At 38.0% G+C, this 26,331-nt stretch overlaps 1 protein-coding gene across 17 annotated transcripts in view; it reads left to right on the forward strand.

Moving 5' to 3' along the window:
- Positions 1 to 26,331, forward strand: part of LOC145997443 (uncharacterized) — a 151,835-nt gene that overhangs the window by 9,659 nt on the left and 115,845 nt on the right. For 15 of the 17 annotated variants that reach the window (XR_014442897.1, XM_083134492.1, XM_083134491.1 and 12 more), the window contains exon 3: positions 964 to 1,152. Coding sequence is in view for 16 of the 17 variants with exons in the window: in XM_083134492.1 (XP_082990618.1) it covers positions 964 to 1,152 (189 nt within the window). In the remaining variant the exon portion in view is untranslated. Of the gene's footprint in view, positions 1 to 963; positions 1,153 to 24,261; positions 25,224 to 26,331 lie in introns of those variants that run through there. The other 2 variants (XM_083134486.1, XM_083134485.1) reach the window with 2 other exon arrangements.

The following is a 26,331-nucleotide window of genomic DNA, read 5'->3' on the forward strand; positions in this document are numbered from 1 at the left end:
TAAGTTTCTGATTAATATTTTATGCATATTATTTTGAGTAGTAGAGTACATAAATCTTCTTTGTAATGTCATTCAAAGCCGTATGACCCCAAAATAATCTTTGCCTTCTAAAAAGTTCAGAGAAAATTAATAACCATCGATTATGCAACAAATGCTAATATTTTCAGTACTTAATTTTAGTACTTGGTAAGTCTCCTGGACCCCCTCCCCCAAAAAAACTGCCTTCCTGTCCTTCAAAGCCATATGATCCCAATATAATCCTTGTCTTCCGATAAGTTCAGAGGAAATTATACAACAAAGGCTAAACAAATATAATTTTCATTATTTAATTTTAGTACTTGATAAGTCTTTTTTTGGGGGGGGGGGGTCCAGAGACTCCCTAAATACGTCCTTGTAAGGAGTCAGCTTTTTTCTTTAAATACAGGATAAGAAAACCATGAATGGAACTAATAAAGTTACACATTTTGAAGTGTGACCTTAAAACATTTATTAATTAATAAAATATTGGATTAAAAAGAATAATTTTTGCACTGCAGTAGCCTTCCTAAAGAATGTAAGAGTGAATAGCTGTGCAATACATTCTAATATATGGCTGGCTCTACAATATCACTGCAGATTTCAAAATTTGACTATCAGCAGTGCAAACATTGATGACTGCATGTTTTTTAAATCTGATTTAGTGATATACACGTGATACAGAAAACTCACAATCAAGAACATATACTGAACTCATTATTTTAAAAGAAGGTAACTGGAATTTCTATGAGGGAACTTTAAATAGTAATAAAATTTATTTTAGAAGTGAATTTGAAAATTCTGGTACCATGGCAGCCAGGCACCTTGTATTTGTCTATCCCTGATCTGGATATTGGATTATCTGAATATTTGAATATCCATTATCAGTTCCTATAAATCCACCGTCTCCGTAACAGTGAGCGTAACATTTGTTTCCTCCTCTTCTAGGGTTCTTCTCAAAGCAGCTACAAGTCAAGCTCGCTTCCAAAGTTAACTCCACAGCATAAGGTGGAATCAGCATCTGAACCAGAAGTGCATGAAATAGATCTATCACCACCTCCCATGATTAAGCAAGAAATAGATACATCAAATGCAGAGTACAAAGATCAGTATCAGAGCGAGGGAATGGTCCATACGGTATGTATTATAGTTTTATTTTTCCCTTTTTTGTTACATAGTTGAGATGTTTATTCTTTATAAGGATTAATAGCATATTCTAAACACAAATCGCTATATTCAACAAATGTGTAGTTCATATGTTCAGACCCAGAGATGGTAGATAGTGCAAGGCACTGGTGGCCGTTTGTCGGCATCGTGGAGGGTCGATGAAGGAAGTGCATGACAGTTTCTGTAATTATTTTAAAAAGTGATTTACTTACCAGATTTATAAAAGGAAGTGTTCACAAACTAGTTGCTTTCAATGCACACACATTTTTGATACATCTTTATTCAGACACCCACTAATGTAAACTGGAGAGGGGGGCTAGAAACCGTTTTTTACCGAGGTCCTGAAAGTAGACAGGAGACTGTTAAGTGATGAGGGTCCTTGTTTTGTATTGTGTGGCCTGTTTATTAGTCTGGGGACTGAATTGATAGAGTGCTTGTTAAGTTCTGTTTTTTCTAGTGTATTCAACTGCAAAGTGTTTTATGGCTCAGCATATGTTTTCTACTGCACAGCATGTATTTATTCATGATTAATACATGTTAACTCAATCGGCACGTGAAGTTCAAAGGTGATTTGAAACAAGATTCCCGGGTGGAAAGGTTCAATGAGATTTTTATCTCTGGTGTAGATTAAAAATTGCTGTATACAAGTGAAATCCACTCGGAAGAACTGAAACGTAACACCCGCAAAGAAATTACCAACATTATTCAACAGGAGCGAGTTATGGACAACTTCATCAAGAGGTGTCAAAAATGTGTGGACAAGAAAGGTGGCCAGTTTCAGCACCTTTCAAAATTGGTTAGTAAATAAACCACTCTTTATACTAGTCACGGAAACTCTCATGTTTGATTCATTGGTAGTGAACAGTGCCGACATAATGTTATGCATAGAGCAGGGCTCGAAAAATTCCGGTCGCCATGGCGACTGAGATCTTTTGCTGTAATATGTACGAAATTTTGATGGTTCTAAGTTCAAATTGCAGTACAGCGTAAGTTAGCAATTTTTTCTTTTTTTATCAACGTGAACATTCCATAAAGTCCGTAACAATTTCTTGCCCTTTGTCCCCCAACACGCCATTTTCTGCTTTCACAAATAATTTAGCGACGTGTTGAATACCGTGATGCTCAGCATCTTATACAGAGTGTTTCAAAAGTCGCACAACCCGAACTTTCGAAATGTATATCACGAAAACCGTAACAGATATTTACACCGAGGTTTCTGCATTATAAAGCCTCATCCATTGAGATATTTTTCAATTGTTAAAATTATCAGTTCACTCCGTACAGAAAATTATATAATGTAATAACTGACGAAAACAGCATTCATTTTTTTTCCCCAGAAATGAACTTCCGAGTAAGAAAAATGTGTAAGAAATTATCGATAGGTCATATTAGACATTTGATGACTGATGCCATTTCAGTCTGTCATTTGCGACCAATATTGGTCATGTGCAACATTTGATGAATATTTGACTGGCCATTTTATGGGTTGAATGAAAAGTGCCATTTTTGGGACATATATCCGTATATGTCAACACTAGCAGGGGGAAATGTCGCCAACAGTTGCATGCAACATGTGTCTAAGTATTGGCTATACATTTACGTGCAAGATTTTGTGCCGAAATTGGACTCTTGAGAGAATCCTAGGCTGCCCCTGGCTCACTTTCACAGCTACTGTGCCTGTTTTTTAAATTGATTCAGCATGGCATATTCATTGGATCAGTGTGTGTGCATTGCTGAAGAGTATTTCACTACTCATTCTTACACTCATCTGCAAGAGGTTTTCCAATAAAAATGCCCTGCTTCTGCTGTACCTCACAAAGCAACTGTTTTACAACCAGTCAACCACCAACAAATGATCCCACAAATTGTTTAAGAGTGGGTATTTATTGTTGAAAATCAGTTCTCAGATGTTTTCAGCAAATTAACAATGATTTTTAAAATAATGTCATTGCTTTTATTTAGATAAATGGTAACATAAAGTTATGAACCCAGTGATAGCCTACAGGATTAGGGGAGACCAGGGTAATTAGAACAGGAAACAGCCTGTAGAAGTTCCACTGTAAATTACTCAGAAAGTTACTGATGGATTTTTTAAAAATTTCTACCATTTAAAAGGACATCTTTTGCATATTTTTGAAAAAAATAATGACCATACCTGCATTGCAAATACTCGTCCAAAAAAAAAAATTGTCATGACACCATAAAATTGTTCCAATTACCCCATTTGGGGTTAATGGAACATAAGTTAGAAATTTCAACTGAATAGCTTTAGATTGCTGTTGGGGTAATACGAACATCATATATAAATGTCCCATTTACCCTGCAAATTTGAACACAATAGCTCTACTTCTTCTGGAGTTATCAATGCTTGTTTAAATAAAATCCCAAGTTAACGTCTTTTTTTCATAAAGTTCAATTTCCCAGCTGTGAAGCAAATATGTGTGAATGAAAATCAGTGTTCTATGATTTATTTGAAAGGTTACTGGCCATTCTACAATGTAGTAAAGAAAAAACTTCTAATAGTTACATGTACAATCTAGTATACCCAAGCGAAATCAAGCAAATTACGCAATGTTCTAATAACCCATTTGCAGAAATGTTTGGGGTAATAAGAACTTTGCTTATAAAAACCAGGCAAATTGCCCATAGACAACCAAACTCACATGAAATGATGTGTGCCCTTATGTTTTATTATAGAGGTGAAGAAAATTTTGAAAGGGTTCTTTCATTCACATCCAGTATATGTGGAAGCAGAGAAACACCAAGCATGCGTCACATCATTTTTGCAGGTGTATAATAAAAGTCAAATAAAACTTACTTTTGTGTAGTTATTCCAATAACAAATTTTCTGCATGTAGGTTTAGTGTAGGTACATAGGTATGAAATGTTATTACACCAGTCTTTTCGTTTTAAATTATTCTACATTAACATGTTCCAATAACCCCATGTTCTAATTACCCCGGTCTCCCCTAGTTTAGTGCAGAAAACCCGGTGTAAATATCTCTTACGATTTTCATGATATATATTTTCAAAGTTTGGATTGCGCAACTTTTGAAACATACTGTACATAGTATGCACAATTGCTAGTAGGTGGTTTCCTGGTGCCTGCTTTTCAGAGTTGGCACCTAGCTTTGAAGAAAATTTTCGAGCACTGGCATAGAGTGCTGCTCTGCTGGAGGCAGCTCCATAAAGGGACTTTGATGGAAAAAATTCCCATTTAAAATCACATATCAGGAATTGAACCTTGTCCTCTTGCATAGCAATGACATGCCTTGCAAAAACTAAATAAAAAGAATTTATTTTAATTTATAAATGTCCTCCTCCGTGGCCGTTCTATCTAAGGTACTGTGCTTTGGACTCCGACTGCGGGAGAGCATGGGTTCGAGTCCACCTGGTTTCAGTCTGGGTTTTCGTCCCGTGTATAGGACTGGTGGCAACCCACTATCGTGAGGCAATTGTGGAGCTATGAGTGAGTAGTGTAACGCAGTCTCGGAAATCTACAATGGCTCAGGGTTTGATGTGCTGACCCCACGTCACCCCATTACTGGTTGAAGATCTCCACACCTCTAGGTAGGATTGAGAAAGAGAGATAGGCCAAGGCCCTTCCAGGGCTGTTGAGCCACGGGTTATGTTTATTATAATTAAATAAAGAGATGAAAAACTAAATTACACAAGAAGAAAATGAATGTGTTCCGTAATTGAATTTTCATAAATAAATGCAACTTCAATTAGATAAGGATGGAAAACAATATAGAAACCAGGAAAACAAAGTAAGAAAAACCTGTCTTTTCGAAATTATGTATGGATCTCTTTATCAAACTATGGAATGCATGTAGGTCACATTGTAGCTGGGAAGTTGACTATAGTGCCCAATCCAAATGTTCTGTAACGGTCCCTTCGTGCTACTAAGATTGTACTGGCTCCACCAAATAGCATTTGTAAAGCCACTCATGCTTCACAGAAAGTTGACAAATTCCACAAACATGCAAACTTGTGTGTGTGTGGGGGGGGGGGCCTTATGTGAGTTTTGTTACATTAGAGAACAAGAACATAGCTCATGTTTTGCAGTAATGAGAGAAGTTAATGAATAGTATGGAGATCATTGGTATTTTATTATTTGGTCGTCATTATTCAAGGAACCCACAGCACACAAAGTTTCTAATATTTGAGGATGTCAGAAATGTGGCACACACAGTCTTGTCATGCTAAGTTTGCATCATCTTTCCTTTGAGAAGTTTGATAATATTTCTGTGCGAATTAATCGACCATTTTTCTTGTTGGGATTGTGTTGCTCTCAAGTGGGTAACACTTTCTGAAGACACCCAAATGTCAACCTCACATGTGGCTCAGTCGGTAACGCGTCTGACTACCATGCTCAAGGTCCCGGGTTCGATCCCCGGCCGGTTCTAATCCGGGAACTTTTCTAACGTTGGAAGCGGCCTCGGCGCCCACCCAGCATCGAATAACATGGGTACCTGGGGGAAACCCTGGGGGGTAAAGGCGGTCAGGGGCGTGATGCTGATCACATCACCCCCACTCATGACCGGATCAAGAAAGTGTGGGGCGTTACCCCCACACCCCCTATACGCCTTCATGGCATGGTGCTAAGCACAGGGGAACACTTTACCTTTTTTTTACATCTACGTAGTACACCCTGGGCTGCAGACTAACGAGGCTCTGTCATCTGGATTCGCTGCCAGTATGGCCTACTGTATCGTGTCCATATGTGCTTGTGATTGTCCTTTCATCAGTTTTATCTTTTTACCATCATCCTCATCTTCACGATTAGCCAAAACTTGCAGAAAAGTGAAGTAAAATAACTCAAATCATCTCTTTCTACCAGTGGGCATCTACTTCCATTTCTCATCACTAGAGCCTGGATTTATAAGCACAAACAAACTAAAATAAGCAAGTTAATAAGCACAAAATGAAAAAATAAGCATAAAGAAATACAGGAAAATCTGAAAAAAATATTTGTTTATTAGATCTATTACCTTATTCAAAGCTGTTATGTCCTGAGATTTTCTTGTGTGAAGCTCCTGCGTCTGTCAGTGAAGAATGATATGTACACTGAAAATGTTCTTTCCATATCACATGACATCACAGGCGCCTGTGAAAAACACCACAGTTCTTCTTCGGTCAATTCCTCTTCAATGTCTGTTTCTTCACCAGAAATATTTTTATAAATTTGACACTGTTTTGTATTCGGGATTTTCAGTAATGCCTGACACAGCTTGTCGGACACAATTTTAGCAACACTGTGCATTCCTGAAGACAGTGTTACTGAAATTTCATCAATCCGAGAAAGTGAATGTTGTAATGGATTATTTTGAGCTTTCAACTGTGTTATATCAGATAATTTGAAAAAATGATTATGGATGGACAGTATCTTTTCTTTGATATTGTTTCTCCCATGCAGCTATTTAGAAGCATTGATCTCGTCATCCCGATGCCATCGTGTTATACGAAGTATAACCTTTCTTCTTACCATTAGAAGTCTGGAAAAGAATATGCATTTCGCTTATAAATCCGGGCTCCACTCATCACCTAAATATGCAATTTTGTACAGAGCGACACAGCCTTCACCATAACCTTTCTTCAAGTGTCAGTGAATATCAATTCAGCATCTTCGGTATTGAGAAATTCAATCACAGTGCAATGCTTAAACCACACGGAAGGTAGGTGACTACCTGGTTTAATTTCTAGATGTATAGCTAAACACACTGGCTTAATGGCTGAGTACATTAAGTAGCTTCTGATCTCGCCATTGAAGTTCCTGGGTTTAAGTCCTGGCAAGAGTGTTATTTGTGTGTGTCCTTTTATCAGTTTCATCCACTCATCACCACTATTAGCCACGAGTGACAGAAAAGCAACACTAAATAATAAAAATACATATACACACAATTTTACCATACGGCTGCTTCTCCTACATGGAAGCAAAGATGTCATGGAGTAAGTGGTTCTTGTAATATGTCTGTGTCACCTATCGATCTGTTACAAATTTGGAGTGATTACTTTTCATTTATCCCTCGTAGAAACACACCATATTAACCAGAGAAATTAAAGTTATTAGAGCAAGAAAAGAAAAAGTAACTAAAATAAATTTGAATATCTGTTTCACCATCGAACTTTTACAGTGAGTAACATCTAGTGGAATTAAAATATAGTAACAAAAGAAAACCTGTCGACTAAGACATCATGTCTTTGGTCTGTTATCAAGATTCAGTCATCTTTCATGCGATCCACTTCAGTGTGTAGTGTAGTTTGACTTACTGGTTGCTACTTTTAACTCCATTGTGTCAGTAAATATCAACCAGAAATTCGCGAAATGCCTTAATTTGTGGTTTGTTGAAGAATATGCTCTTTATTCTTATAAAGAATTTGTGTAAACAAGGTGAAAGGTGTTATCTTTTGTTGAATTTTACTATATTCCAGTGGCGTGCACTAAACGCATGACAATGAAATAGGCTGCTGGTCAGAATTGCATTGGTGTCGCATATGGGAAAAGCAAAGCGAGAGTGGGACAAAAGTCGCTGGTTCCCGTGCAGTGTGTGGCAACGTCAACCGGCCTGCGTTGCCTAGTTGGAGCGTTAGACCGACCTCTCTCAGAAGCATACAGTTGTCATCCCTGACCTTTCAAGCAAATACTGTCAGTATCACATGGATTACAAAGACCAGTTCTACAATGAGATCTTCCATCACACAGGGTTGTGCTCGCACATGGCAACAGTGCAAATTTCTGCCACCTGCCTAATTTTATGGCCATTCATTTAGTGGTTGTCTTGCCGTGAACTAGTAAGTTGTGGTTTTATAGCATATCATTCTACAAAATATCTGTTGGTCTATGCATTTTTTGGAATGGTTAGGAGTTTGTTTATCGCTTAATGTTCATCAATTGGAGTGGCATTGTCGTGCTTGTGAATACGCATTGAATTTTACAGATTTGAAGGAAGATTGTGTTATTTGTGGGCTAAAGAACAATAAGTGTTCAGTGGGGAAATAGAAACATTTCCGACAAATTCTTCTGTTTGAGTTTAACATAGTATCAAAGGCAGCAGAGGCAGCTCAAAACATTTGTTCCTTTTACGGGGATAATACCAACAGGGAAAGCATGGCAAGAAAATGGTTTTGTCATTACAAAGAGGGCATTTTTGACTTAAGCGTTTCTCCACGTTCAGGAAGACCATCGGGCTTTAATAAAGACAGTTTAAATGCTTTAATCCACAAGGATCTATAGTGGAACCACAAGCAAAATAACCTGCGCAGACCCGCAACTCCTGTGCACCGTACTCCTGCGAGGAGGGAAGGGGGAGAGTTGACCGTGCTTCCTTATGGCCCAAGCTGAAGGGAAGAAGGGAAAGTTGCGCGGGGACTTTTCGTCCAAGGTTTTTTTTTCCCTTGTGGTCGATCTGTACATCAGTCGAACCGAGAATTAGCAAATGTGATGAACTGTGACCATTCAACCATTGTGAGACATTTTAATTCCATGGGGTAAGATTCAGATACTGCACGATTTAAATGTAAACAACTAAATCAGCAAGTAGGCCAGGAAGACTGCATCAAGTTCTGTGACGCGACAATGCACACCCACACTTCGCTAACATAACAAAAGCTGCTATCCAGGAGCTTGGTGACGTAGTTATTCCACATCCTCCTTGCTCCCCTGATCTTGCACCCTCAGAATGCTATCTTTTCAGCCCTCAATCCATCAATCTTCAAGGAAGCTCCTTTGCTGACGATAATGCTCTTCAAACTTGGCTAGACGATGCTTTTAACCCCGAATCAGGTGATTTCTTCAGTCATTGAATTGAAAAACTCTCCCAATATTGGTAGACAGTCATAGACAATGAAGGAAAATATATTACTGATTAATTTATGTATTTTGTTCATCTCAAATTAGTATCAAATAAAAATACTTTGCCATGGTAAAAGAAAGCTATGAACTTATGCATCAACCCAATAGTTGTTTGTACCTGTCAACAGTACTACTCGAACAGCTGCCGGAAAATAGAAAAAACAACTACTGAAAACAATAGTCCAAGATTATTTATGGGTTAAAATGCTGCTAACATATCACACTTTGCAACTGTCCCCAGTGTGAAGCAGTTTTGTTGCAATAATTAAGTGAAATAAATTTACAAATGGCACTTAACATATGAGTATATTAACCATTTTACTACGATCACCACAATAACCAATAACAAGACAAAAGAACATCAATATTGAGTAAAGTATGTATCAGAATTTTCTTCATTCCTTACGGATTATGCACAACAGTATTAACAAAATATAATTTCAAAATGTCTTTAAATTAACCCGTAGATGCTGAGGCTTGCACTAACACCGGGCATGTTTCAGTGGGAAATTTGAAATTCTGCATGCTTCTAAATTAAATTTTATATTTCCGGAACTAAGAACGTTAGAGGTACAATTGATATATACAATTCAGTATACAAGGGTTGATCAAATGAAAAGGTACGAAACGTCGTAACAACGGAATCCTTTATATAATACCGATGCCGCGATGGGAGAACGTAGCGTGATATGTAGGGGTGCGATTGGAGTCGCCACGTGGCATGCAGGGGAACGCGCATGCGCAGGAGAGAGCAGAGGCTCCGATATAGAGCGCCGTCCAAGTGACGCGGCAGTGCATGTTCGGAGAGGATGGCGTTAACATTGGCAAATTCGACTGTTGAGGAGCAGCGAGGCGTTATCCGTTTTTTGACAGCGAAAGGTGTTAAACCGGCCGGTATTCATCGCTGGATGGTGAACGTTTATGGGGAAGACTGTGTGTCTGGCAAATCAGTGAGGAAATGGAGTGCTCGTTTTCGTGCAGGCCGTGAGAGTTTGCTTGATGACCCGAGACCAGGCCAGGGTCACACATGCGGAACTGGCCAGGTTCAAGTGGGTGCAGCTAGACCATCAGCCCTACAGTCCAGACTTATCCCCCTGTGACTTCCATGTGTTTGGTCCCCTGAAAAAGCATCTCAAAGGAAAGCGCTTCACCTCGGACGATGAACTCAAGGACGCTGTGAAGGACTGGGTCGAGTCACGGCCTAAGGAATTCTGGGAAAAAGGAATCAGTCGGCTCGTTCATCAATGGGATCAATGTGCTCAGGCCTATGGAGGATACTTTGAATAAAGTATTCATTTACACCGACAGTCTCGTTTTGTACCTTTTCATTTGATCAACCCTTGTACTTTGGGCTATAATCCTGATGAAAAAAAGAATTTTCTGTCATCAGTTACATGAAGAAAAGGGAAAGTAACTATTTTTTGCATTAAATTTGAAATTCATCGGACCCCTATACCCGCATAATGCCTGGTATGTTTGCCATTGATGTGGAAAAATTTACACACTTATTGGAATACTTTCGAAGAAAAAAATATTTTTCAATATAGAGCAAAAAAATTCGAAGCTGCAAAAAATTATTTATCATCTTACCTTGGCTGCCATGTACAGTGCATTCGGTTTAGCCTGAGCTCTGGCATGCTCAAAGTGGAAAGTTTTTTCTCGTCTGCAGAGGACATCAGGTGACTCATAGCATCAGTGTTTGCAATTCGCGGAAGTGACAATTCTACTAGACATGAAACTGCAAAGGCTATATGCTGTTGACTCGTTTAAAAAAAAAAAACAACTTGAGAATCTAAAGTAGTACTCTGTCCGTCATGATCATGAAATTCACACTTGTGAAATTTGTCCGCATCACTTTAAATTCCTTTCTTCTGCGTGGTTTGCTAAGCGTTAATAATCTCTTCCCAATTACTTTGTTGCGATCATTTTCGTTTTAGTTGCATTTCGAAGTACTTAATGACACGTCAGTAGCAGTGGAAACATGCTTTTGCACTTGTTTAACATTCAACGCAAGGCACTGTCAGCTTCTTTCTTCATAAACTTATGCATGATGAGATAATTTCTCTACTCTGAGTTTGAATCACTTTGCATTTTCCAATATTTTTTCCAGTTTTCACCCCAGCTTCCATTGAATAAAAAAACACTGCAACACAGGTCAACAATCACCTCACTAGTGATAACAGGATCTGCCCCCTCCCCCCTGGAGAGAAGGAAGGGGGAGGGAAGATGTCTCTTTTCCGAGGGGGCTTAATCAATGTGGGTTTCAGTGACAAAAAACAATCCCCTGTCATTCTTTTCCTTGAATTATCTCCTTCTCAAACTGTCAGTTTAAAAAAGAAACTAAATGCAGGTACCAAACACCGCTAGCAATAAGCTCTCTAGTAAGATTATGGATGTAGGTAATTTTTAAGGGGTTAGCAACTCTGCTCTCAGTGAAACTCTCGCACCGTCGCACTGACGGCAGGCTTCTGATCAGCTGAAGGTCAGAGCTCAAGTTAAACCGAATGGCCTGTACCTTCTTCTAGGCATGGTACTTTCGGAAGCATAAGGTGCAGAGGGGAACATTGCATTCTGGGCACTGGAAATTTGTTTTCTTCTTTTTGCCCCCTCTGCAGAAAACCTGCACCTTTGCCACCTTGTCATTGTCTTTGTGGCTAGGTCTGTTTTCCCCAGGTATATTGTCGTAAGTATGTCCCGATTCGTTACTAATTTGGAATATCTTTATTCCAAACTGCTTGTACTTCTTTGGGATATACTGTTTCAAGATCACCCTTCCTTTGAATAGAACCATGACCTCATCAACAGATATACGTTCCGTATCAGCTGTACTGGTCATTGATTCCATCAAATGAATGTCTGATCTTCCACAACCTATCATCTCGTGCATTTGGGTCACGGTGCTGGGAATTATCCTCCAAATGAAGAAACCTGAGGATATGTAAAAAGCTGTCTGAACCAGAGGATTGAAAACAGTCAGTCACATGCTCATTAGTCTTTGATTCTTTCTACTCTGTGATGTTGGATTGCCTAAAGAATGGAAAAGAAGGTGAAGAAGTCTTGGATCGTAAAAGGTGTTGCTTGTCTTGTTGACCCATGTTTTGCAACATGCTGGTCGTAATATCTTTGGGATTCCACAACCAGTAGAGGGAAAAGTACGTCTGTGAAACAGTAGTTGGAAGAAGTCAAGGGGAGATGAATTAACATCCATGGGTGCAGTCACACCGTGGTTACCTGTAAATGGTAGGGGAGTAAACTGTTGCTGCCGTCCAGTAGGTTTCTGCCAGGTCAAGTCATCAGGAGCACAGTCGCGTTTGTTGTCCGAAGATCCACCCTGGGTCCCCTCGTCGTCACTGGAGTCACTCGCTTCCCAAAAGTCATCAGGTCGGCAATGTCTTCGTCTCCCCCTTCCGAATCTGTACCTAATAACTCATTGTCATTTTCACTCGGTGACTAACCGGGTCTTCATGCCATCGTGTGTGCCCTTTTCTCTTGTTGGAGAAGGGAAAAGCCTCAGTGCCACAGCTTACCGATAGTCACACGCCACAAGCTGGGAGCACACACACTGAACGAAAGTTCAAACTCGAATAATTTCAATTCATCCAATTCGCTTTCTTAGTCTGTCATACCCTTGGCAGCGACAGAAACAAGGCAAATCATTCAACAATATTTCCTTGGTAATCCTACGGTGCAGTTTTGTGAAACAGCAAAGAGCAGTCTGATGTTTTCCAACCCTTTGCTGGAGCCTTTTGACTTTCTTTCCCTGCTGCCTTCCCCCTCCTGTTACCCCCACCCATGCTTTTGGCACAAAATAGAAATCACAATTTTTCGGACATCCCCCCCCCCCCCCCCCATAGTAACAATGAAATTAAACTTTTGTTAATTACATACCTCTAGACTCATGTAGAACTCAAAATATGTATCTCCGAACATTATTCAAGTTACAGCAACATACTTCGAGAAAAGCTGCTTGTGACACCGAAATACCTGTGACACCCGTCTCTTTAAGGGTTAAAGAAATGTTGCAATAGCCTCCTCCTCCTCTAGAAAAAAATATTCTTCAAACTTAACATCTCCAATGTATCATCTTCACTTCCTCTACTACCTCATTGACAGCAATCTTTCTTTTCACATCTTATTTACAGCCATCTTCAGTAGATTTCTTCTTTCCTGCAATCTCATTATTGTTATTTTTTCATAACTATCTTATGACCACTTAAAGGGTTATAGTCTTCACGCGTGCACTTCTTCCGTTTGAAGCTATATGTGCAAATGAAGCCCTTCAATAAAAAAAAATGCAAGTTGTATTACATTCCTTGTTATCATTCTTCCCGCGAGGCACTTTGTATATTTTCTTCTTGGCACTTTCCACTTTTATTTGTGTCAAACACTTGTCTTTGATACATTGGAATATGTCAGACAGATAAGATACATGGCTTGTGAGAGGAGATGCCAAACATAAGTTTTTCCATAAAAGACAAAAGTAGCTGCGGTAGCTCAGTTGTTAGGGCATCTGAACCAGGATTCTTTCCACCTGTTAAAGTGGCTCCCGTGCCCACCCAGCATCGTATAAAGTGGGTACCTGGAGGAAACTCTGGGAGTGGGGGTAAAGGCAGCCAGGGGCATGGTGCTGATCACATCACCCCCAGCTTTGGCCGTGATCAAGGAAGTGTGGGGCACTAACTACACACACCCTATATGCCTTCATGGCATGGTTGAAAGCACAGGGGAGCATTTTACCTTTTATAAAAGACAATAACATGATCAACAGTTAATAAACAGAACAGAGATAATAAATTCATGCTGTTTTACACATGATAATAAGGTACATAATGTAAACAACTGAACTTGGCTTTACACAGCGATGGTCCACTCACTGTTCAAATAAAGTACCTAGCCTTTCAGATGAAACAAGATTATCCGTTCTAACATCCAAGTAATTTATCAAATTACGAGAATTATTACAAACACTGTCACTTTTTAATTAGTAATTCAATTAAGTAGATACTGACCACTATTATAAGGTGATTGTCCATCAGCATTTATATTTCTTCTAACACTAACATTTCCATTATATCTAGGTGCATAGTTTTCACGTTAGAATTATTCACATTATTATTAGTTCCTTCGGATCTTACGAGCTGCCTTCTTAGGGAATTGTGTTCAAACTTCCTGGTAAATCGACAATAATTTGCATTGATTCCTGCATTCTCAGTCTGGGTTGTAGAATCATAAGAATTCCACTCAACATTTAATTGCCTGACAAAGTATTTTGGTCTTTCAAAACTACTACTCTTATTACTGCTGTCGTCAGAATCTGCATTATCACCGGGCAAAGATAAACTTTTATTCTTATCACTCGAATACAAATCTATGGTCCTTAATTTCTGCGTCAGTTGCTTAAGTTCTGTAATGTTTTGGCAGCCCACATTCTTTGAAATTGGCTGAGGTAGCCATTTCAAAATCATTCGTGTTACTTAACTTTTTTTGGAGTTTCCACAAGATTACAATAAGATGAGTACATCTTTAAAATGTATGCTTCCAATGATGAACCTGAAGCTGAGTTGTATTTTCTAGATCGTAACAATATCAACTGACCTTATAATAACTCATTAGAAAGAAAATTGATCTAGAAATTGATGTACAAAGTCCTCATCAGAAGTGAAACTCTTCTTTTCACTGTTGAACTAGTAAGTGCATACATTATAGAAACACGAATTATGCATAATTTATACTTGGAAGGAACACCAATTAAGTTCAACATTGTAGTTAGTTAGTTGTTCGATAAACTCTCTAGCGGACTGTTTTGAAACATCTCCAAAACGTGGCAGTCTACTGATTTGACTGACTTGTGAGAACCTATTACAGCATGTATCAGGCTGATTAGAAGAATTCAATGCACAATCATTATTCAGCCATATCGGATTATAAGTACAGTTTGCTCTGGTACAAGGACTATGATTTATGTTAAAGTCATCAGGAAACTGATCATGGGTCAAGGAATAACTTGTACTTTGACTTTGACAACCACATACTGAAGTTTCAAGATCTGTGAAATTGTCTTTATATTATCACCAAGAACGTGAATTCTCGAAGGTATGGAATTTTTATTGGATGTAGAATAATAGGATTGTCGGTACCAAATGCAAGTGCTATCGTGAAGAATGATGCCGGTTGAAGTTCTGTGCTAACAGTACTGGCAGATACACAAGTGGGACACTTGAAATATGGAGTGAATATCACTGGCAAACACAGCTCTGTGCTGTGCGTGTTCTTCCTATGGCATATTTACAAGGTTTTGGGGTCAGATCCCCACTTCAATATATCCTCATCTTGACATTTGATGGGGGGGGGAGGTTGCCCCCTTAAACTGGTTTTTAGCCGAAACAAAAAGACATGTATTTCTTCCTTTGGGCCCCTCTATACACTTGCCACGTTTCATGGAAATCGGAGGGGGGACACTTAGATAACCTCCCTTGGTAGTATATGCAATATTTTCAATGCCGCAAGTGTGTACATGCTTATTACCATACATTAAAGAACTGTCCAATGAAGAAAGATATGAATGGTTATTTAATGAACATGTACAATGGATTTTGTCAACAGTAGGATTGTTATTAGTAAATTCAGTATTTTCTAAAACACAATGCCGCAATGCACATGTATTATTGCCCTGTTGAGTGGAAGCATTACCAAATTTATTTCTACCTTTACTGTGAGCAGATTTTTCCTTGCACAATCTACTTCATCGTCAGATGTATCATAGCCAAAAGAACCTGTATGAGGTTTTTAGCTTCTATTGTGTTCACTAAAAGCAACTTGTTTTAGGTTGGAATTTAATTTTGTATCAGTTTAGCATGCTGTGTGCCTCTGTTCATTAGTAAGTATATCAACATTACGTAATTCTTTATCTGTTTGCAGTACGTCTCTAACCACACTAGTACAAATAACATCGGTTGTCTCAAAGTTAATGCATTTCTCATTTAAATCTTTAAGCATAGAATCAAATTCTTGCAACTTTACCTGCGTAGTATTCATATTTGTTTGTAGTATACTTGTAGAAGCTTAATGTTGCCACAACTGATTTGATACGTGTTGTTTTAACTCATCATCATGGTGGTCCAATTTTGTTTCAGTGTCATTTATTTTTGAATTTAATAAAGTTACTTCATCATTTATACGTTCATTTAGTAACCTAGTAGCTGATTGACAAGAATCAGAAACTTGTTGCAACTTATTTTTTACATGTTGAAATCTTCGGTCAATTTTTCAGTACTTTGCTGCAGGCCCATACCCAGGGGAAGTGCAATGCTCCCCCCCCCCCTCGAGCCATGAAATTTTTAAATGTGAACCTATAAAAAAGCTATGAAGATAACGACGATTTCTCAAATTTGTACAAATTTCAATTTTGTCCTTGCATAAATGAATGTGTTTGTTGAGTAGAGAGGCAGTCTCCAGAAGTCTGCAGTCTGCGATATTGGGTAGTTTTAGTTTTGTAATCATTGATGCAAGGCTACCAGCAGTGGTGGGGATTGGAGGGGCGTGGGCCACCCCCACTATTTCTACTTTTGCTCCTACACTATGGCCTCTTAATGCTAAGCCTTGTCTATCCAGAACTGGTGGAGGCACATAGTGATTCGAATTCCACTTTAAACTGTAGGTTCAGTCCCAATTAGTCTATCTGTGCATAAAAGTGGACGTAAAACAAAAACTCAAATTTGTCTACACTGGCTACCAGGTGAAAATGTCTCTCTCCCTTTTGTATCCGGTTAACCAGAGACCACTACGATCTTTCATAGTGGGCTATGGGTTAAGTCACATTAGAATCATTTATTGTAATAATAATTGCTAATGCATATAATTTAATTTACAAATATATTATTTTCTAAACATAGAATTATTGCGGCTGCTCAATGGTTCTGGTATAAGTGAATGAAGGAAATTTGAAAAAAAAATTTATTTGCGAACTCGGAACTATCCTAATACTCCTGACCAGTATCAGCGATTGGGTGCAAAAACTGGGGAAGGGGAGGGTGCAATGACAGTTATTTTCTATTGATAGACAAGCATTAAGAGGCCATAGTACGGGGGCAAAAGTATAAAAAAATGTCAAGGGCAACTGCCCCCAGGTCCCCCCAAATAGCCGCCACTGTATGTATACACACAGATCTGGCTCCTCCCTCAAAAAAATCCTGGGTACTGGCCTGCTTTGCTGCAACCTAACCACTTTTGTGTCCCAAACTTCACAGTTCGTTTATAACCTTTCACACAGTAATCCAGTGTTCCGATCAAGACTATCTTGCAACTTTCTTTCCATATTCTCATTATTCTGGAGTAAACTTTCTTGCAACCTATTCTCCAGATCTTCAGTGTTCTGAATTAACTTATCCTGCAACTTGTTCTTCAGAGCTTCATTCTTCTGAAGTAGGGATGTGACGAAGCTGAAAATGTACTGATGCCGATGTACTCACCGATAATTTTTGGAACCGATACCAATGCCGATATTTAACAGATTCCGATAATAAGATTATTAAACAGAAATGGGATGTTATTTTCAGCATGACAAAAATAAATTTGCTATGTACATTTGTATTGCATATCATATGTATATACATATATATATTCTCAAGAGATGCGAATGTACATTTGCATCTACAAAAGGTGGTTATGTGAACCTTTAAAAAGAACATGGATTTTACATTAGTACACAAGCAGTTCTTTGAAATGCAAAATGAATTCCTGTTCTTAATGTTGGAAATTTACTGCTGCCAGATTCAACTTCAGAAACAAGAGTTTTGGAAGCAGTTCAGGAAGTAACCTACTACTTCTCTTATCGCAAATCTGTTCAGCAACCCTGAACACTCAATCACTGAATACTGATGCAGCAGGTATGCCCAAGTATTTTCTCAGCACTTGCTTCAGGTTTGAATACTCACTTTTGAATTTCCAATACAACAGCAGATCCTGGTTCAGCAATGTACTGTTTTATTTCCGATTTTGAGTTAGGTTGATCCTCTGAATGAGAGTTTGCAATAATTTTATTACAATAATGATGAATCATAACCTAATTTTCAATAAATCTTACAAAATTAAAATATAAAACTTATTAGAAGGTAAAACTCTAGTATAATCTGTACCGGTTTAAATATCGGATTTTTGTCGATGCCGATGTGTCAATTTCTGCCGATTTTTATACATCTGTAATCGGCTTCGGCACATCCCTATTCTGAAGTAAACTATCCTGCAACCTGTTCTTGTGTTGACTCAAGTGAAAAGCAGATAAAATTGATCAATATTTGGATTTACTGTATCCAAGTATGATCTTAGAGTAAATGGATTAAATTCTGGCTTACATGCCTTACAGTAATAGTCTTCTTTCATAGAGCTGAAGATTACTTACTGAATAACCGTAAGACCCTTGCAATTTACATGTTCCCATTTCTTGCATAATGTGCATTCAATCATTTGTCCTTACAACAGAGTAAATCCTCCATTTGCTTACCAGAATTGTCCTCTTTGTTGCTTACAATCAGAAACATCATTGAGATCTGGTTGAAAACATACGCTACTACGTAGAATGTAAGGAACTTCTCTTCATTATAGCATTGTTAGTTTAGTTTGAATCCTAGCTCTAGGTTGCCAACTTATTGCAACTGTCCCCAGTATGAAGCAGTTTTGTTGCAATAATTAAGTGAAATTAATCTACAAATGTCATTTAACATATGAGTATATTCAAGGTAACTTTAATATATCAGGTAGAGCCATCCGAAGATTGCCGATCTTGCACGAGCATGTGAAGTCACAGTGGAGGCTCGGAGCTTGGCCAAAGCAAACTGCAGCTAGCATTTCTATGAGAAGTTCAGAGGGGAAAAGTATTTTATTAGTTTGGGGGTGGGGAGGGATATGAATTACCATACTTTGGGATGATATTGAGGCATTACTTTAATGATTAGTAACATAATTGAAAACTCGCTATTTTTAAAAGTGGGCAAAGTACCCATGCAAGCGTATTGTGAAAATCCATATGCATCTTAGTTGTATAACTGGAAAATTTGCCCCAAGGTTGATATGCAACACACATTTGTTTGTGTTAGTTCATTAACTAACTAACTAACTTACATTGCACTAATCATAGATCTTGCAGTCTTTGACAGAAATATACTACAAAGAAATAATGTAGCATCCATTGTATATATTGAGTACAAGGGTACAGAATTATCCACAACATATTTGTGAAATATCAAAATTGAACGTTGCAAAAATTTCATTGATGGGCATAATATTCACTCATGCAATGTTTACCATCGTGCATATAACACTATGTAACTGGAATTAAAGAAGTAAGTGAATTTCGTTTCCAATGTCGTGAAAGTAAATATGTGATCTTCACACTTTGAAATGCACATTTCGAACAAAGTTTTTACAAAAATGAGGACATATAAATGAGAACCAATGTCTATTTATGTTAAATAAAGAAATTTGTTAGTAATTACAAATCCGACATACATGAAATCTAAATAAGAAATCAGTTAGGTTCACTATGTACTTCGTGTGTGTGGAACACATTTTTTTTTCACTAACATGTAACAAACAAACGCACAAATTTACGTGTAATTGATCAGGAAATGAGAAGCAATCATATTTCAAATGTGAAATAACACACTGTAATATTTGGTCTAGGAATTAATTCGTTCGCCTGGACAAGAGATGTCGTAACAAGCGTATCGTCCCACAGTTCCGTGTATCCACACATGCATTGAAAACTCCTGTCAGCGTGCATCGTTCGTAGTATAGGGCAGTTGATTGACGCGTCAACAACAGCATTTTGTAGTCAACTGAACATGGCGCAGTTCGTGCCAGATAAAGTGTTTTTGCGGGGGCTCGCGATGGACAATATTTTTCTTAAGGTATTTATGTATTTTGTGTTTGAACTACAGCTTCAATGTGTGCGTAACAACCGCACGAATTAATTCCTAGACCAAATACTTATTTTTCATGTTGCTGAAAGGTGCATTTTCCTACAATGTTTTGTTATGATGCTATGTGACATGAACTGCAAAATGTGAAATTAACTCTTAAACTCAAATTTGGAGTTTATTTACCAACATGATACTTTCTGAAGTCTGAAATATCCTGTGTTATGCAAATCATGGAAAATTGATTAATTCTGCTTAATATTTGAGAAGCAGAAATTGGACTCCTTTACACAGGAATAAACTTAATACTCTGACAACTGCAAGATGTACAATTGTGTAATAAGCATAGTTTTTAACTCAAATTTAGGGTTTTATTCACCATTTGAACACCAAAATGCCATTTTATATATACAGTGGAACCTCGATTTTACGTGTTTCAGGAGACAAAGCTGAAAAAATCTTAAAATGTGGGAAAATGTAAAATCAAAGAACGTTTTATAACATTTTGCTATGTTGGGAGCATCAAGATTGAATGTATAATGTGGGAAAATGTAAAATCTGGGTTCCACTGTTCTGCTTTTACTCCTGAAATGTGAACAGTTTTTGTACTGAAATCTTGATCATCTGTTCACCATAAATATCTGTCTCAAGTTATTGCACAGAAATGTATAACTGGCATTGTACATTTAAGATTATTATTACATGGGCATACACTGGAAAAAAGTTGTAGTAAAAACTGACAAGATGTTGAAAATGCAACTTAATCTATTTCAAAGTTATCATCCGACAGAACTTGATTGGGTACCTTATATACACAAAAAAATTGCTGGGGACGAAACAGACGTATGTAATTTGGTGTTGTGCCAATATTTTTGGATGTTGTGTTCCAGTTTGCACATCAATGTGCGGAGTGGTTCACCAGCCTCGTTGCAAAATGCTTAGCAACATGATGTGCAATGAGGCCGGATATCCTAGGTTTGTAACCAATGGCATATTTATTTCTACATGACCTAAAATAACCGAAGAATTAGTAGAGTGGTTCATAGCCCTTAGTGTTTATTAGAGTTGCCAAAAAAGGGTGGGGGCTTAAAATTTTGGCTTTTTTACCCAATTGTGGTTAACCTACAAGGGTTGGATAAAAAGTAATGGCAACACTGGCATAATTGCTACTTGACTGTATTGGCAGAGGAGCACGTGTTACATTCCTTCAATGTAATCGCCCCCCCATCTCTACGACCTTCTGCTACACGTATGGAAGGCATCGTACACCGTCAGCACGTCCATTTCTGTCCATGTCCCGCAGTGACCGCCCTATAGCACGTATGATGGCTTCGCACGTGTCGTAGTGCTTCCCGCCCAGTGGTTCCTTCATTTTGGCAAAAAGGTCGTAATCACACCGTCTCATACCGGTGAATACGGCGGATGTTCCAGTACCTCCCACTACCAGTTATGCAGGAGCGCCGTCACAGTGTTCGCAGTGTGACACTTTGCATTGTCAAGCAGGATGATGGGACACCGTGCCAGAACGTGCCGTCGCTTCCTTCTTAATGCGAGACGAAGGTGGTGTTGCAAGAAGGTGCAGTAGTAGGCTGCGTTGACCGTCTGCCTAAGAGACGTTGTTCTTCTTGCCTAAACATATTGTTAGGGCGCTTGCACTCTCGTCCTCTGCTTCAGAGCACTGCTGTTTTTGACTGAATAACATACAATCGCACCCCACTCACTATACTTCCTCGTCTGACATTCCTTTATCAACCACGAAACGGTTGTGGCGCTGTGACTCGCCCCTTTCACGGGACAGCAGTGTTGCCATTACTTTTTATCCAACCCTTGTATTTCACTTCCAGTGTCAGTTGTGACTAGAGGTTTGTAACAAAAATCAAATCTATCCACATGGGTTTCTAAATAACAATTTGCTCTTGTTATTACGAAAATGTTCATCCTGTTACATATTATGGAATTTTGGAACTACTCTAGTTTTCCAGTCAGACCAATGCTCAACCTCCATATTATTCTTAGTCTGGCCTATCACCTTAGATTTTTCTAGCATTGATATCCGTATAACAGGGTTCGTACTGACCTGGAAGAGTCTAAGAGTATATGTCCAAAAACCTATTTTTTTGAATACTTGCCTTGATTTGGGAATGGAAATAGATTCCCTATTTTTCTTAAACCAGCTTCATGATGCATAAAATATATTTGTTATTATTTTTGTTCATTTATTTTTTAATAATGTTGAATAAATTAATTCTGCTATTAGCAATAGCAATTTAACACTTGGTTATTAGCGTGTTAAAGCACAACAGGGTGCTCTGGAAATTTATATTGAAAATTGCCTGGAAAGCAAGGAAATGTCAGTGATTTTGTTTTGCACAAATGAGTGTGAACCCTGTACAAAGAGTTTCACCTCTTGTCATAGATACAAGGGAGATTTCAGACCAGTGCAGCAAGCGGCACCTGTTGCATGGTAATGAACCCTCAAATAGTCCCTAATTCAAGTCCCTTAATTGTGAAGTAATAGTGTATTTTTTATGACACACGTCGTTCTTTTGAATAGTGCATTGAATAGGGCACTTGCATGACATTACAAAGCTATCATAATTGTGTACAAAATGCAAGAATGTTTGTAAATAGCATGTAGGGAATTGCATATTATTTAAAAAGCAATGATCATATGTTGGATAAAAAGGTGTACTGCAGGGATGTCCATCCTCTGGCCTTGCGTTATGATTGTATAAATCTTGATGCTGGTAATGTGGAGTGTGTGTGTGTGTGTTTGTAATACTGAGAAATAGTTTTATGTACTTTTTCATGATTGTAATTTTTAAGAAATTAATTTTTTTCATATTTATTGTGCTGTGATTAAGTGTAATTTTCAGATGTGAACATCCAAGAATATGTGTGTGTGAATATCTCATTTTATTCTCAAATGCTATCTACCCCTGTTATTGAATTTTAAGAATTTTTCAGTTCGGAAAGTAATTAACATGTTTTGAGTCTGTAGAAGATGATAGTTATAAATTTTTGGTCTATGACTAATAGTTCTCACACTAAAGTAGTTGCAGTATTCTACCTGGATATATGCAGTGTCCTACTCACTTGAAAACATACAGAAATAAATGAAAATATTCACCCTATAAGTATGTTCAGTACATGTTATGGTATATAAAATGTTGTGTGATAACTGATTGTTATATCTTGTCTGTTTTCTACCAAATACATAATTGTAAGGTAAGGCCAGGCCACCATTCTATCTTTCTGATACTCTAGTGAGAATGACTTTCAGGTTTCTGCCACTTCAGTATCCACCTCTCCCCTCCCTCCCTGTATCTGCTGTGGCAGGAATCCTACAATTATGTCCCTCCCTGGTAGTTGTCATACAATTGTTGTCATTTAATTGCAAATAGATATTATATGATAGATTCTGTACGAGTGTTTGGTTATGAAATTCTATTGGATTAATCTGGTATATCTAATTACGAAGAGTCAAAAAGTTAATTGCATTCACCCAGAACTTTTTGTCTAAAGTAAATATTTGGCAACACTAATTATTCTTACATTTCATGGTTACTGTAATGTATTCAGTGTGGAACACTTTTTTCATTATTAGTTGCAAGTTGTGTCCATTGGAATTCTCACAGGAACTTGATTAATGCAATCAAAAAGTGTAACCCCACTCAGATTCATCGCCAAATGCATGAAATATATGGTGACTAATCACTTTTCAACTAGTCAATCAGAAAACTGACAATGGGCACGCCTCATTCGGCAGCTGCCATGAAGACCAGGTGAAAAAATTCAAGTCATTGTGTGTTGAAGCACCCTCCCTATGGTCCAGAACTTTCATCTTTTTGGTCCCATGGAAGAGTGTCTTGCCAATATTAATCCAAGAAGTCCAATAATGGTTCTCATAGTAGAAGGTAAATTTTAAAGCAAGCAGTACTTGCAACGGGCCATGATATAAACACCCAAATAAACTTGGTAATCATGTAAAAAATTAGCTGTTCCATTGTAGTTGCAAATAAATAATGCAAAATTAGTATAAAATGTGTCTGTATGTTGCTTGTTTCATGCCACTGCAATTAACTATTTGACTTTGCCTCGTATTAATCTATTCTCATTTGGTTTCTCATCAGCACAACTATTCTTTTATTAATTGCTAGTTTCCATATTTATAAAATGTCATGCATATGACATGTGCATGTAAAATTAAGTTTTAAATATCCGAATAAACCAGAAAGCTGTGTATCGATTTAGTGTAGTGAAGAGGCTTTTGGGGGTTGTAGTGTGACTAGACTTTCTCCTTCTTTGTAGAAAAGTGCTGGATCAGGTACTTATTTTGGATCGGAATGTGCAAGTACGTCACAGTGGAAGGATGGCACTGCAGACGGAAGCATGGAGGAGTACAAGCCAGGAAACCTGATGGAAAGGAACTCTCCGTTGATGCCAGAAGAAAAGGTAGAGTTACCCAAACTAGACATCCTGGCAAGGGAGAGGATCTTGCCCTACCTTCAGGCCGTTGAAGGGGAAGGACCACAGGAGCATAGCATGGAAAATGCTCGTTCCTGCTCCCCGTATGCAGGCATGCATGCACACGTCCCCCAGTACAGGGTAAAGCCGGGAAAGAGCAGCTCGTCGAGGCGGTTTCAAAAATTCAGGCGAAACTGGTTAGAATCCTTCTCGTGGTTGCAGTATGACGAAGCTGAAGACCTCATGTTTTGCAAGTTTTGCAGGAAGTGGAGCGGTTTCGTTCCCGACATTCGCACTTCCTTCGCCGTCGGGAGCCAGAATTTCCGACTTGAGATAATTGTCCATCATAGCAAGTGCAAGGCTCACAGGTTGTGCATGGAGAAGGAAGAGGAAATATGTGTGGATGGTCAGCAGTTCCCTAGCTCAAACCAGAAAGGAAATTCCTTTTAAATATTGGATGTTTTAAAGTATAAGTAAAGTTTTGTACCGATGGCTGTGCTGATGAGGTGCTTACAAGGGCAGTGTTTGTTGATTATAGTAGTTAAATAGCACTGTTATTGTGATATTTGGCTGTTATCTGCATGCATGTTGGGGACTTCATTCTGAAGTCTTAATATTTGCTGTCTACAGGGTGTTCACAAATACCCTTTGTAATTATAAACAATCATGGTATCACTGTTTGTGGTCATATGCACATAGTATTGGTACTTCAAGAATGAGTGAATCAATGACACATATCAGACATAAATGCACGCACGGCAATTTTTGTTGGGGCAGTCAGGTCATTGATATGAAACGTGAATAGTATTAACAATATTAATCAAATAGTAATTATTATTACAAACTAATGATGTTAAAAGTATTGTGGTAATGCTGTACCTAGGTATTATTATATTTTTGAGAAACTTCATTTCATTCCATTAACATACTAAAATGTAAAGTTACTCTGTTGTGTCATTAACTTCTGCACACCTTATTTGAAGTTAATATTCTGTGGCCTCCCATAAAACCTTCTATTGCTTGCATTAATTTTCCAAGCAATCCGATATTGTTATTTGGCTGTTATGGTGAAATACAAGTAAGAACTTTACTTCTGTTATAGACTATGAATATAATATAAACACTCTGGTTTTTCTTAAATTGAAATCATGAATGTGTTTCCCCTCCTCCCTTGACAATGTCAAGGACTGCGCATGCTCCAACATGTCCACCAGCATGGACTCTGTACCAACAGTGACACATACTTGCAATTTTTTTTTTTAATTTCCAAGCTGCCTAGGTCAAGAGATGTTAACTTTGACAATGTGACCATGCATCATCACTGCCTTTGAGTGCATTTCGGTGGATATGCAGGTGCATGCATGGTACGAGTAGAAATATCACATTGATTGGTTACTGCAATAAGGAGCACACGTTGATGTTGATGTGTGAGAGAAGCACGAAAATATTTGATTTATTGTTTCTGGCAATAATTTCGTGGGCATACGACCACCAACAGTGACACCATATCTGTTTACAATGATATACCATATTTATGAATGCCCTGTACCTAAGTTTGTCATAGTCAAATCTATTCTTCAAGGATATTAATTATTGTAATTGATCCATACGTTACCATGTTGTTTTACTGTTTTATTCTAGTGATCTCTGGATATTTTCATTATACCCACATGTTGCAAGATATGGTTAAATGTTCTTCACAAGTGAGAAATGTTTGAAATTGTTGAAATTAATGTGTAGTACTTTACACCGCCTCATTATTTTGGTTAAGTGAGAGAAACTGAATGTAGAATTGTAAATCTTATGTTACATAATAAATGTGAATTCCATTTATACGAATAAAAATAAATATATCAAATCAAATTGTAATTCAGTAAAATCTCATTAATCCGGATAAGTTGACCGGTTTAACGA

Source organism: Lepisma saccharinum, chromosome 13 (assembly GCF_977018435.1).
Source record: "Lepisma saccharinum chromosome 13, izLepSacc3.1, whole genome shotgun sequence".
NCBI classification, from domain to species: Eukaryota; Metazoa; Arthropoda; class Insecta; order Zygentoma; family Lepismatidae; genus Lepisma; species Lepisma saccharinum.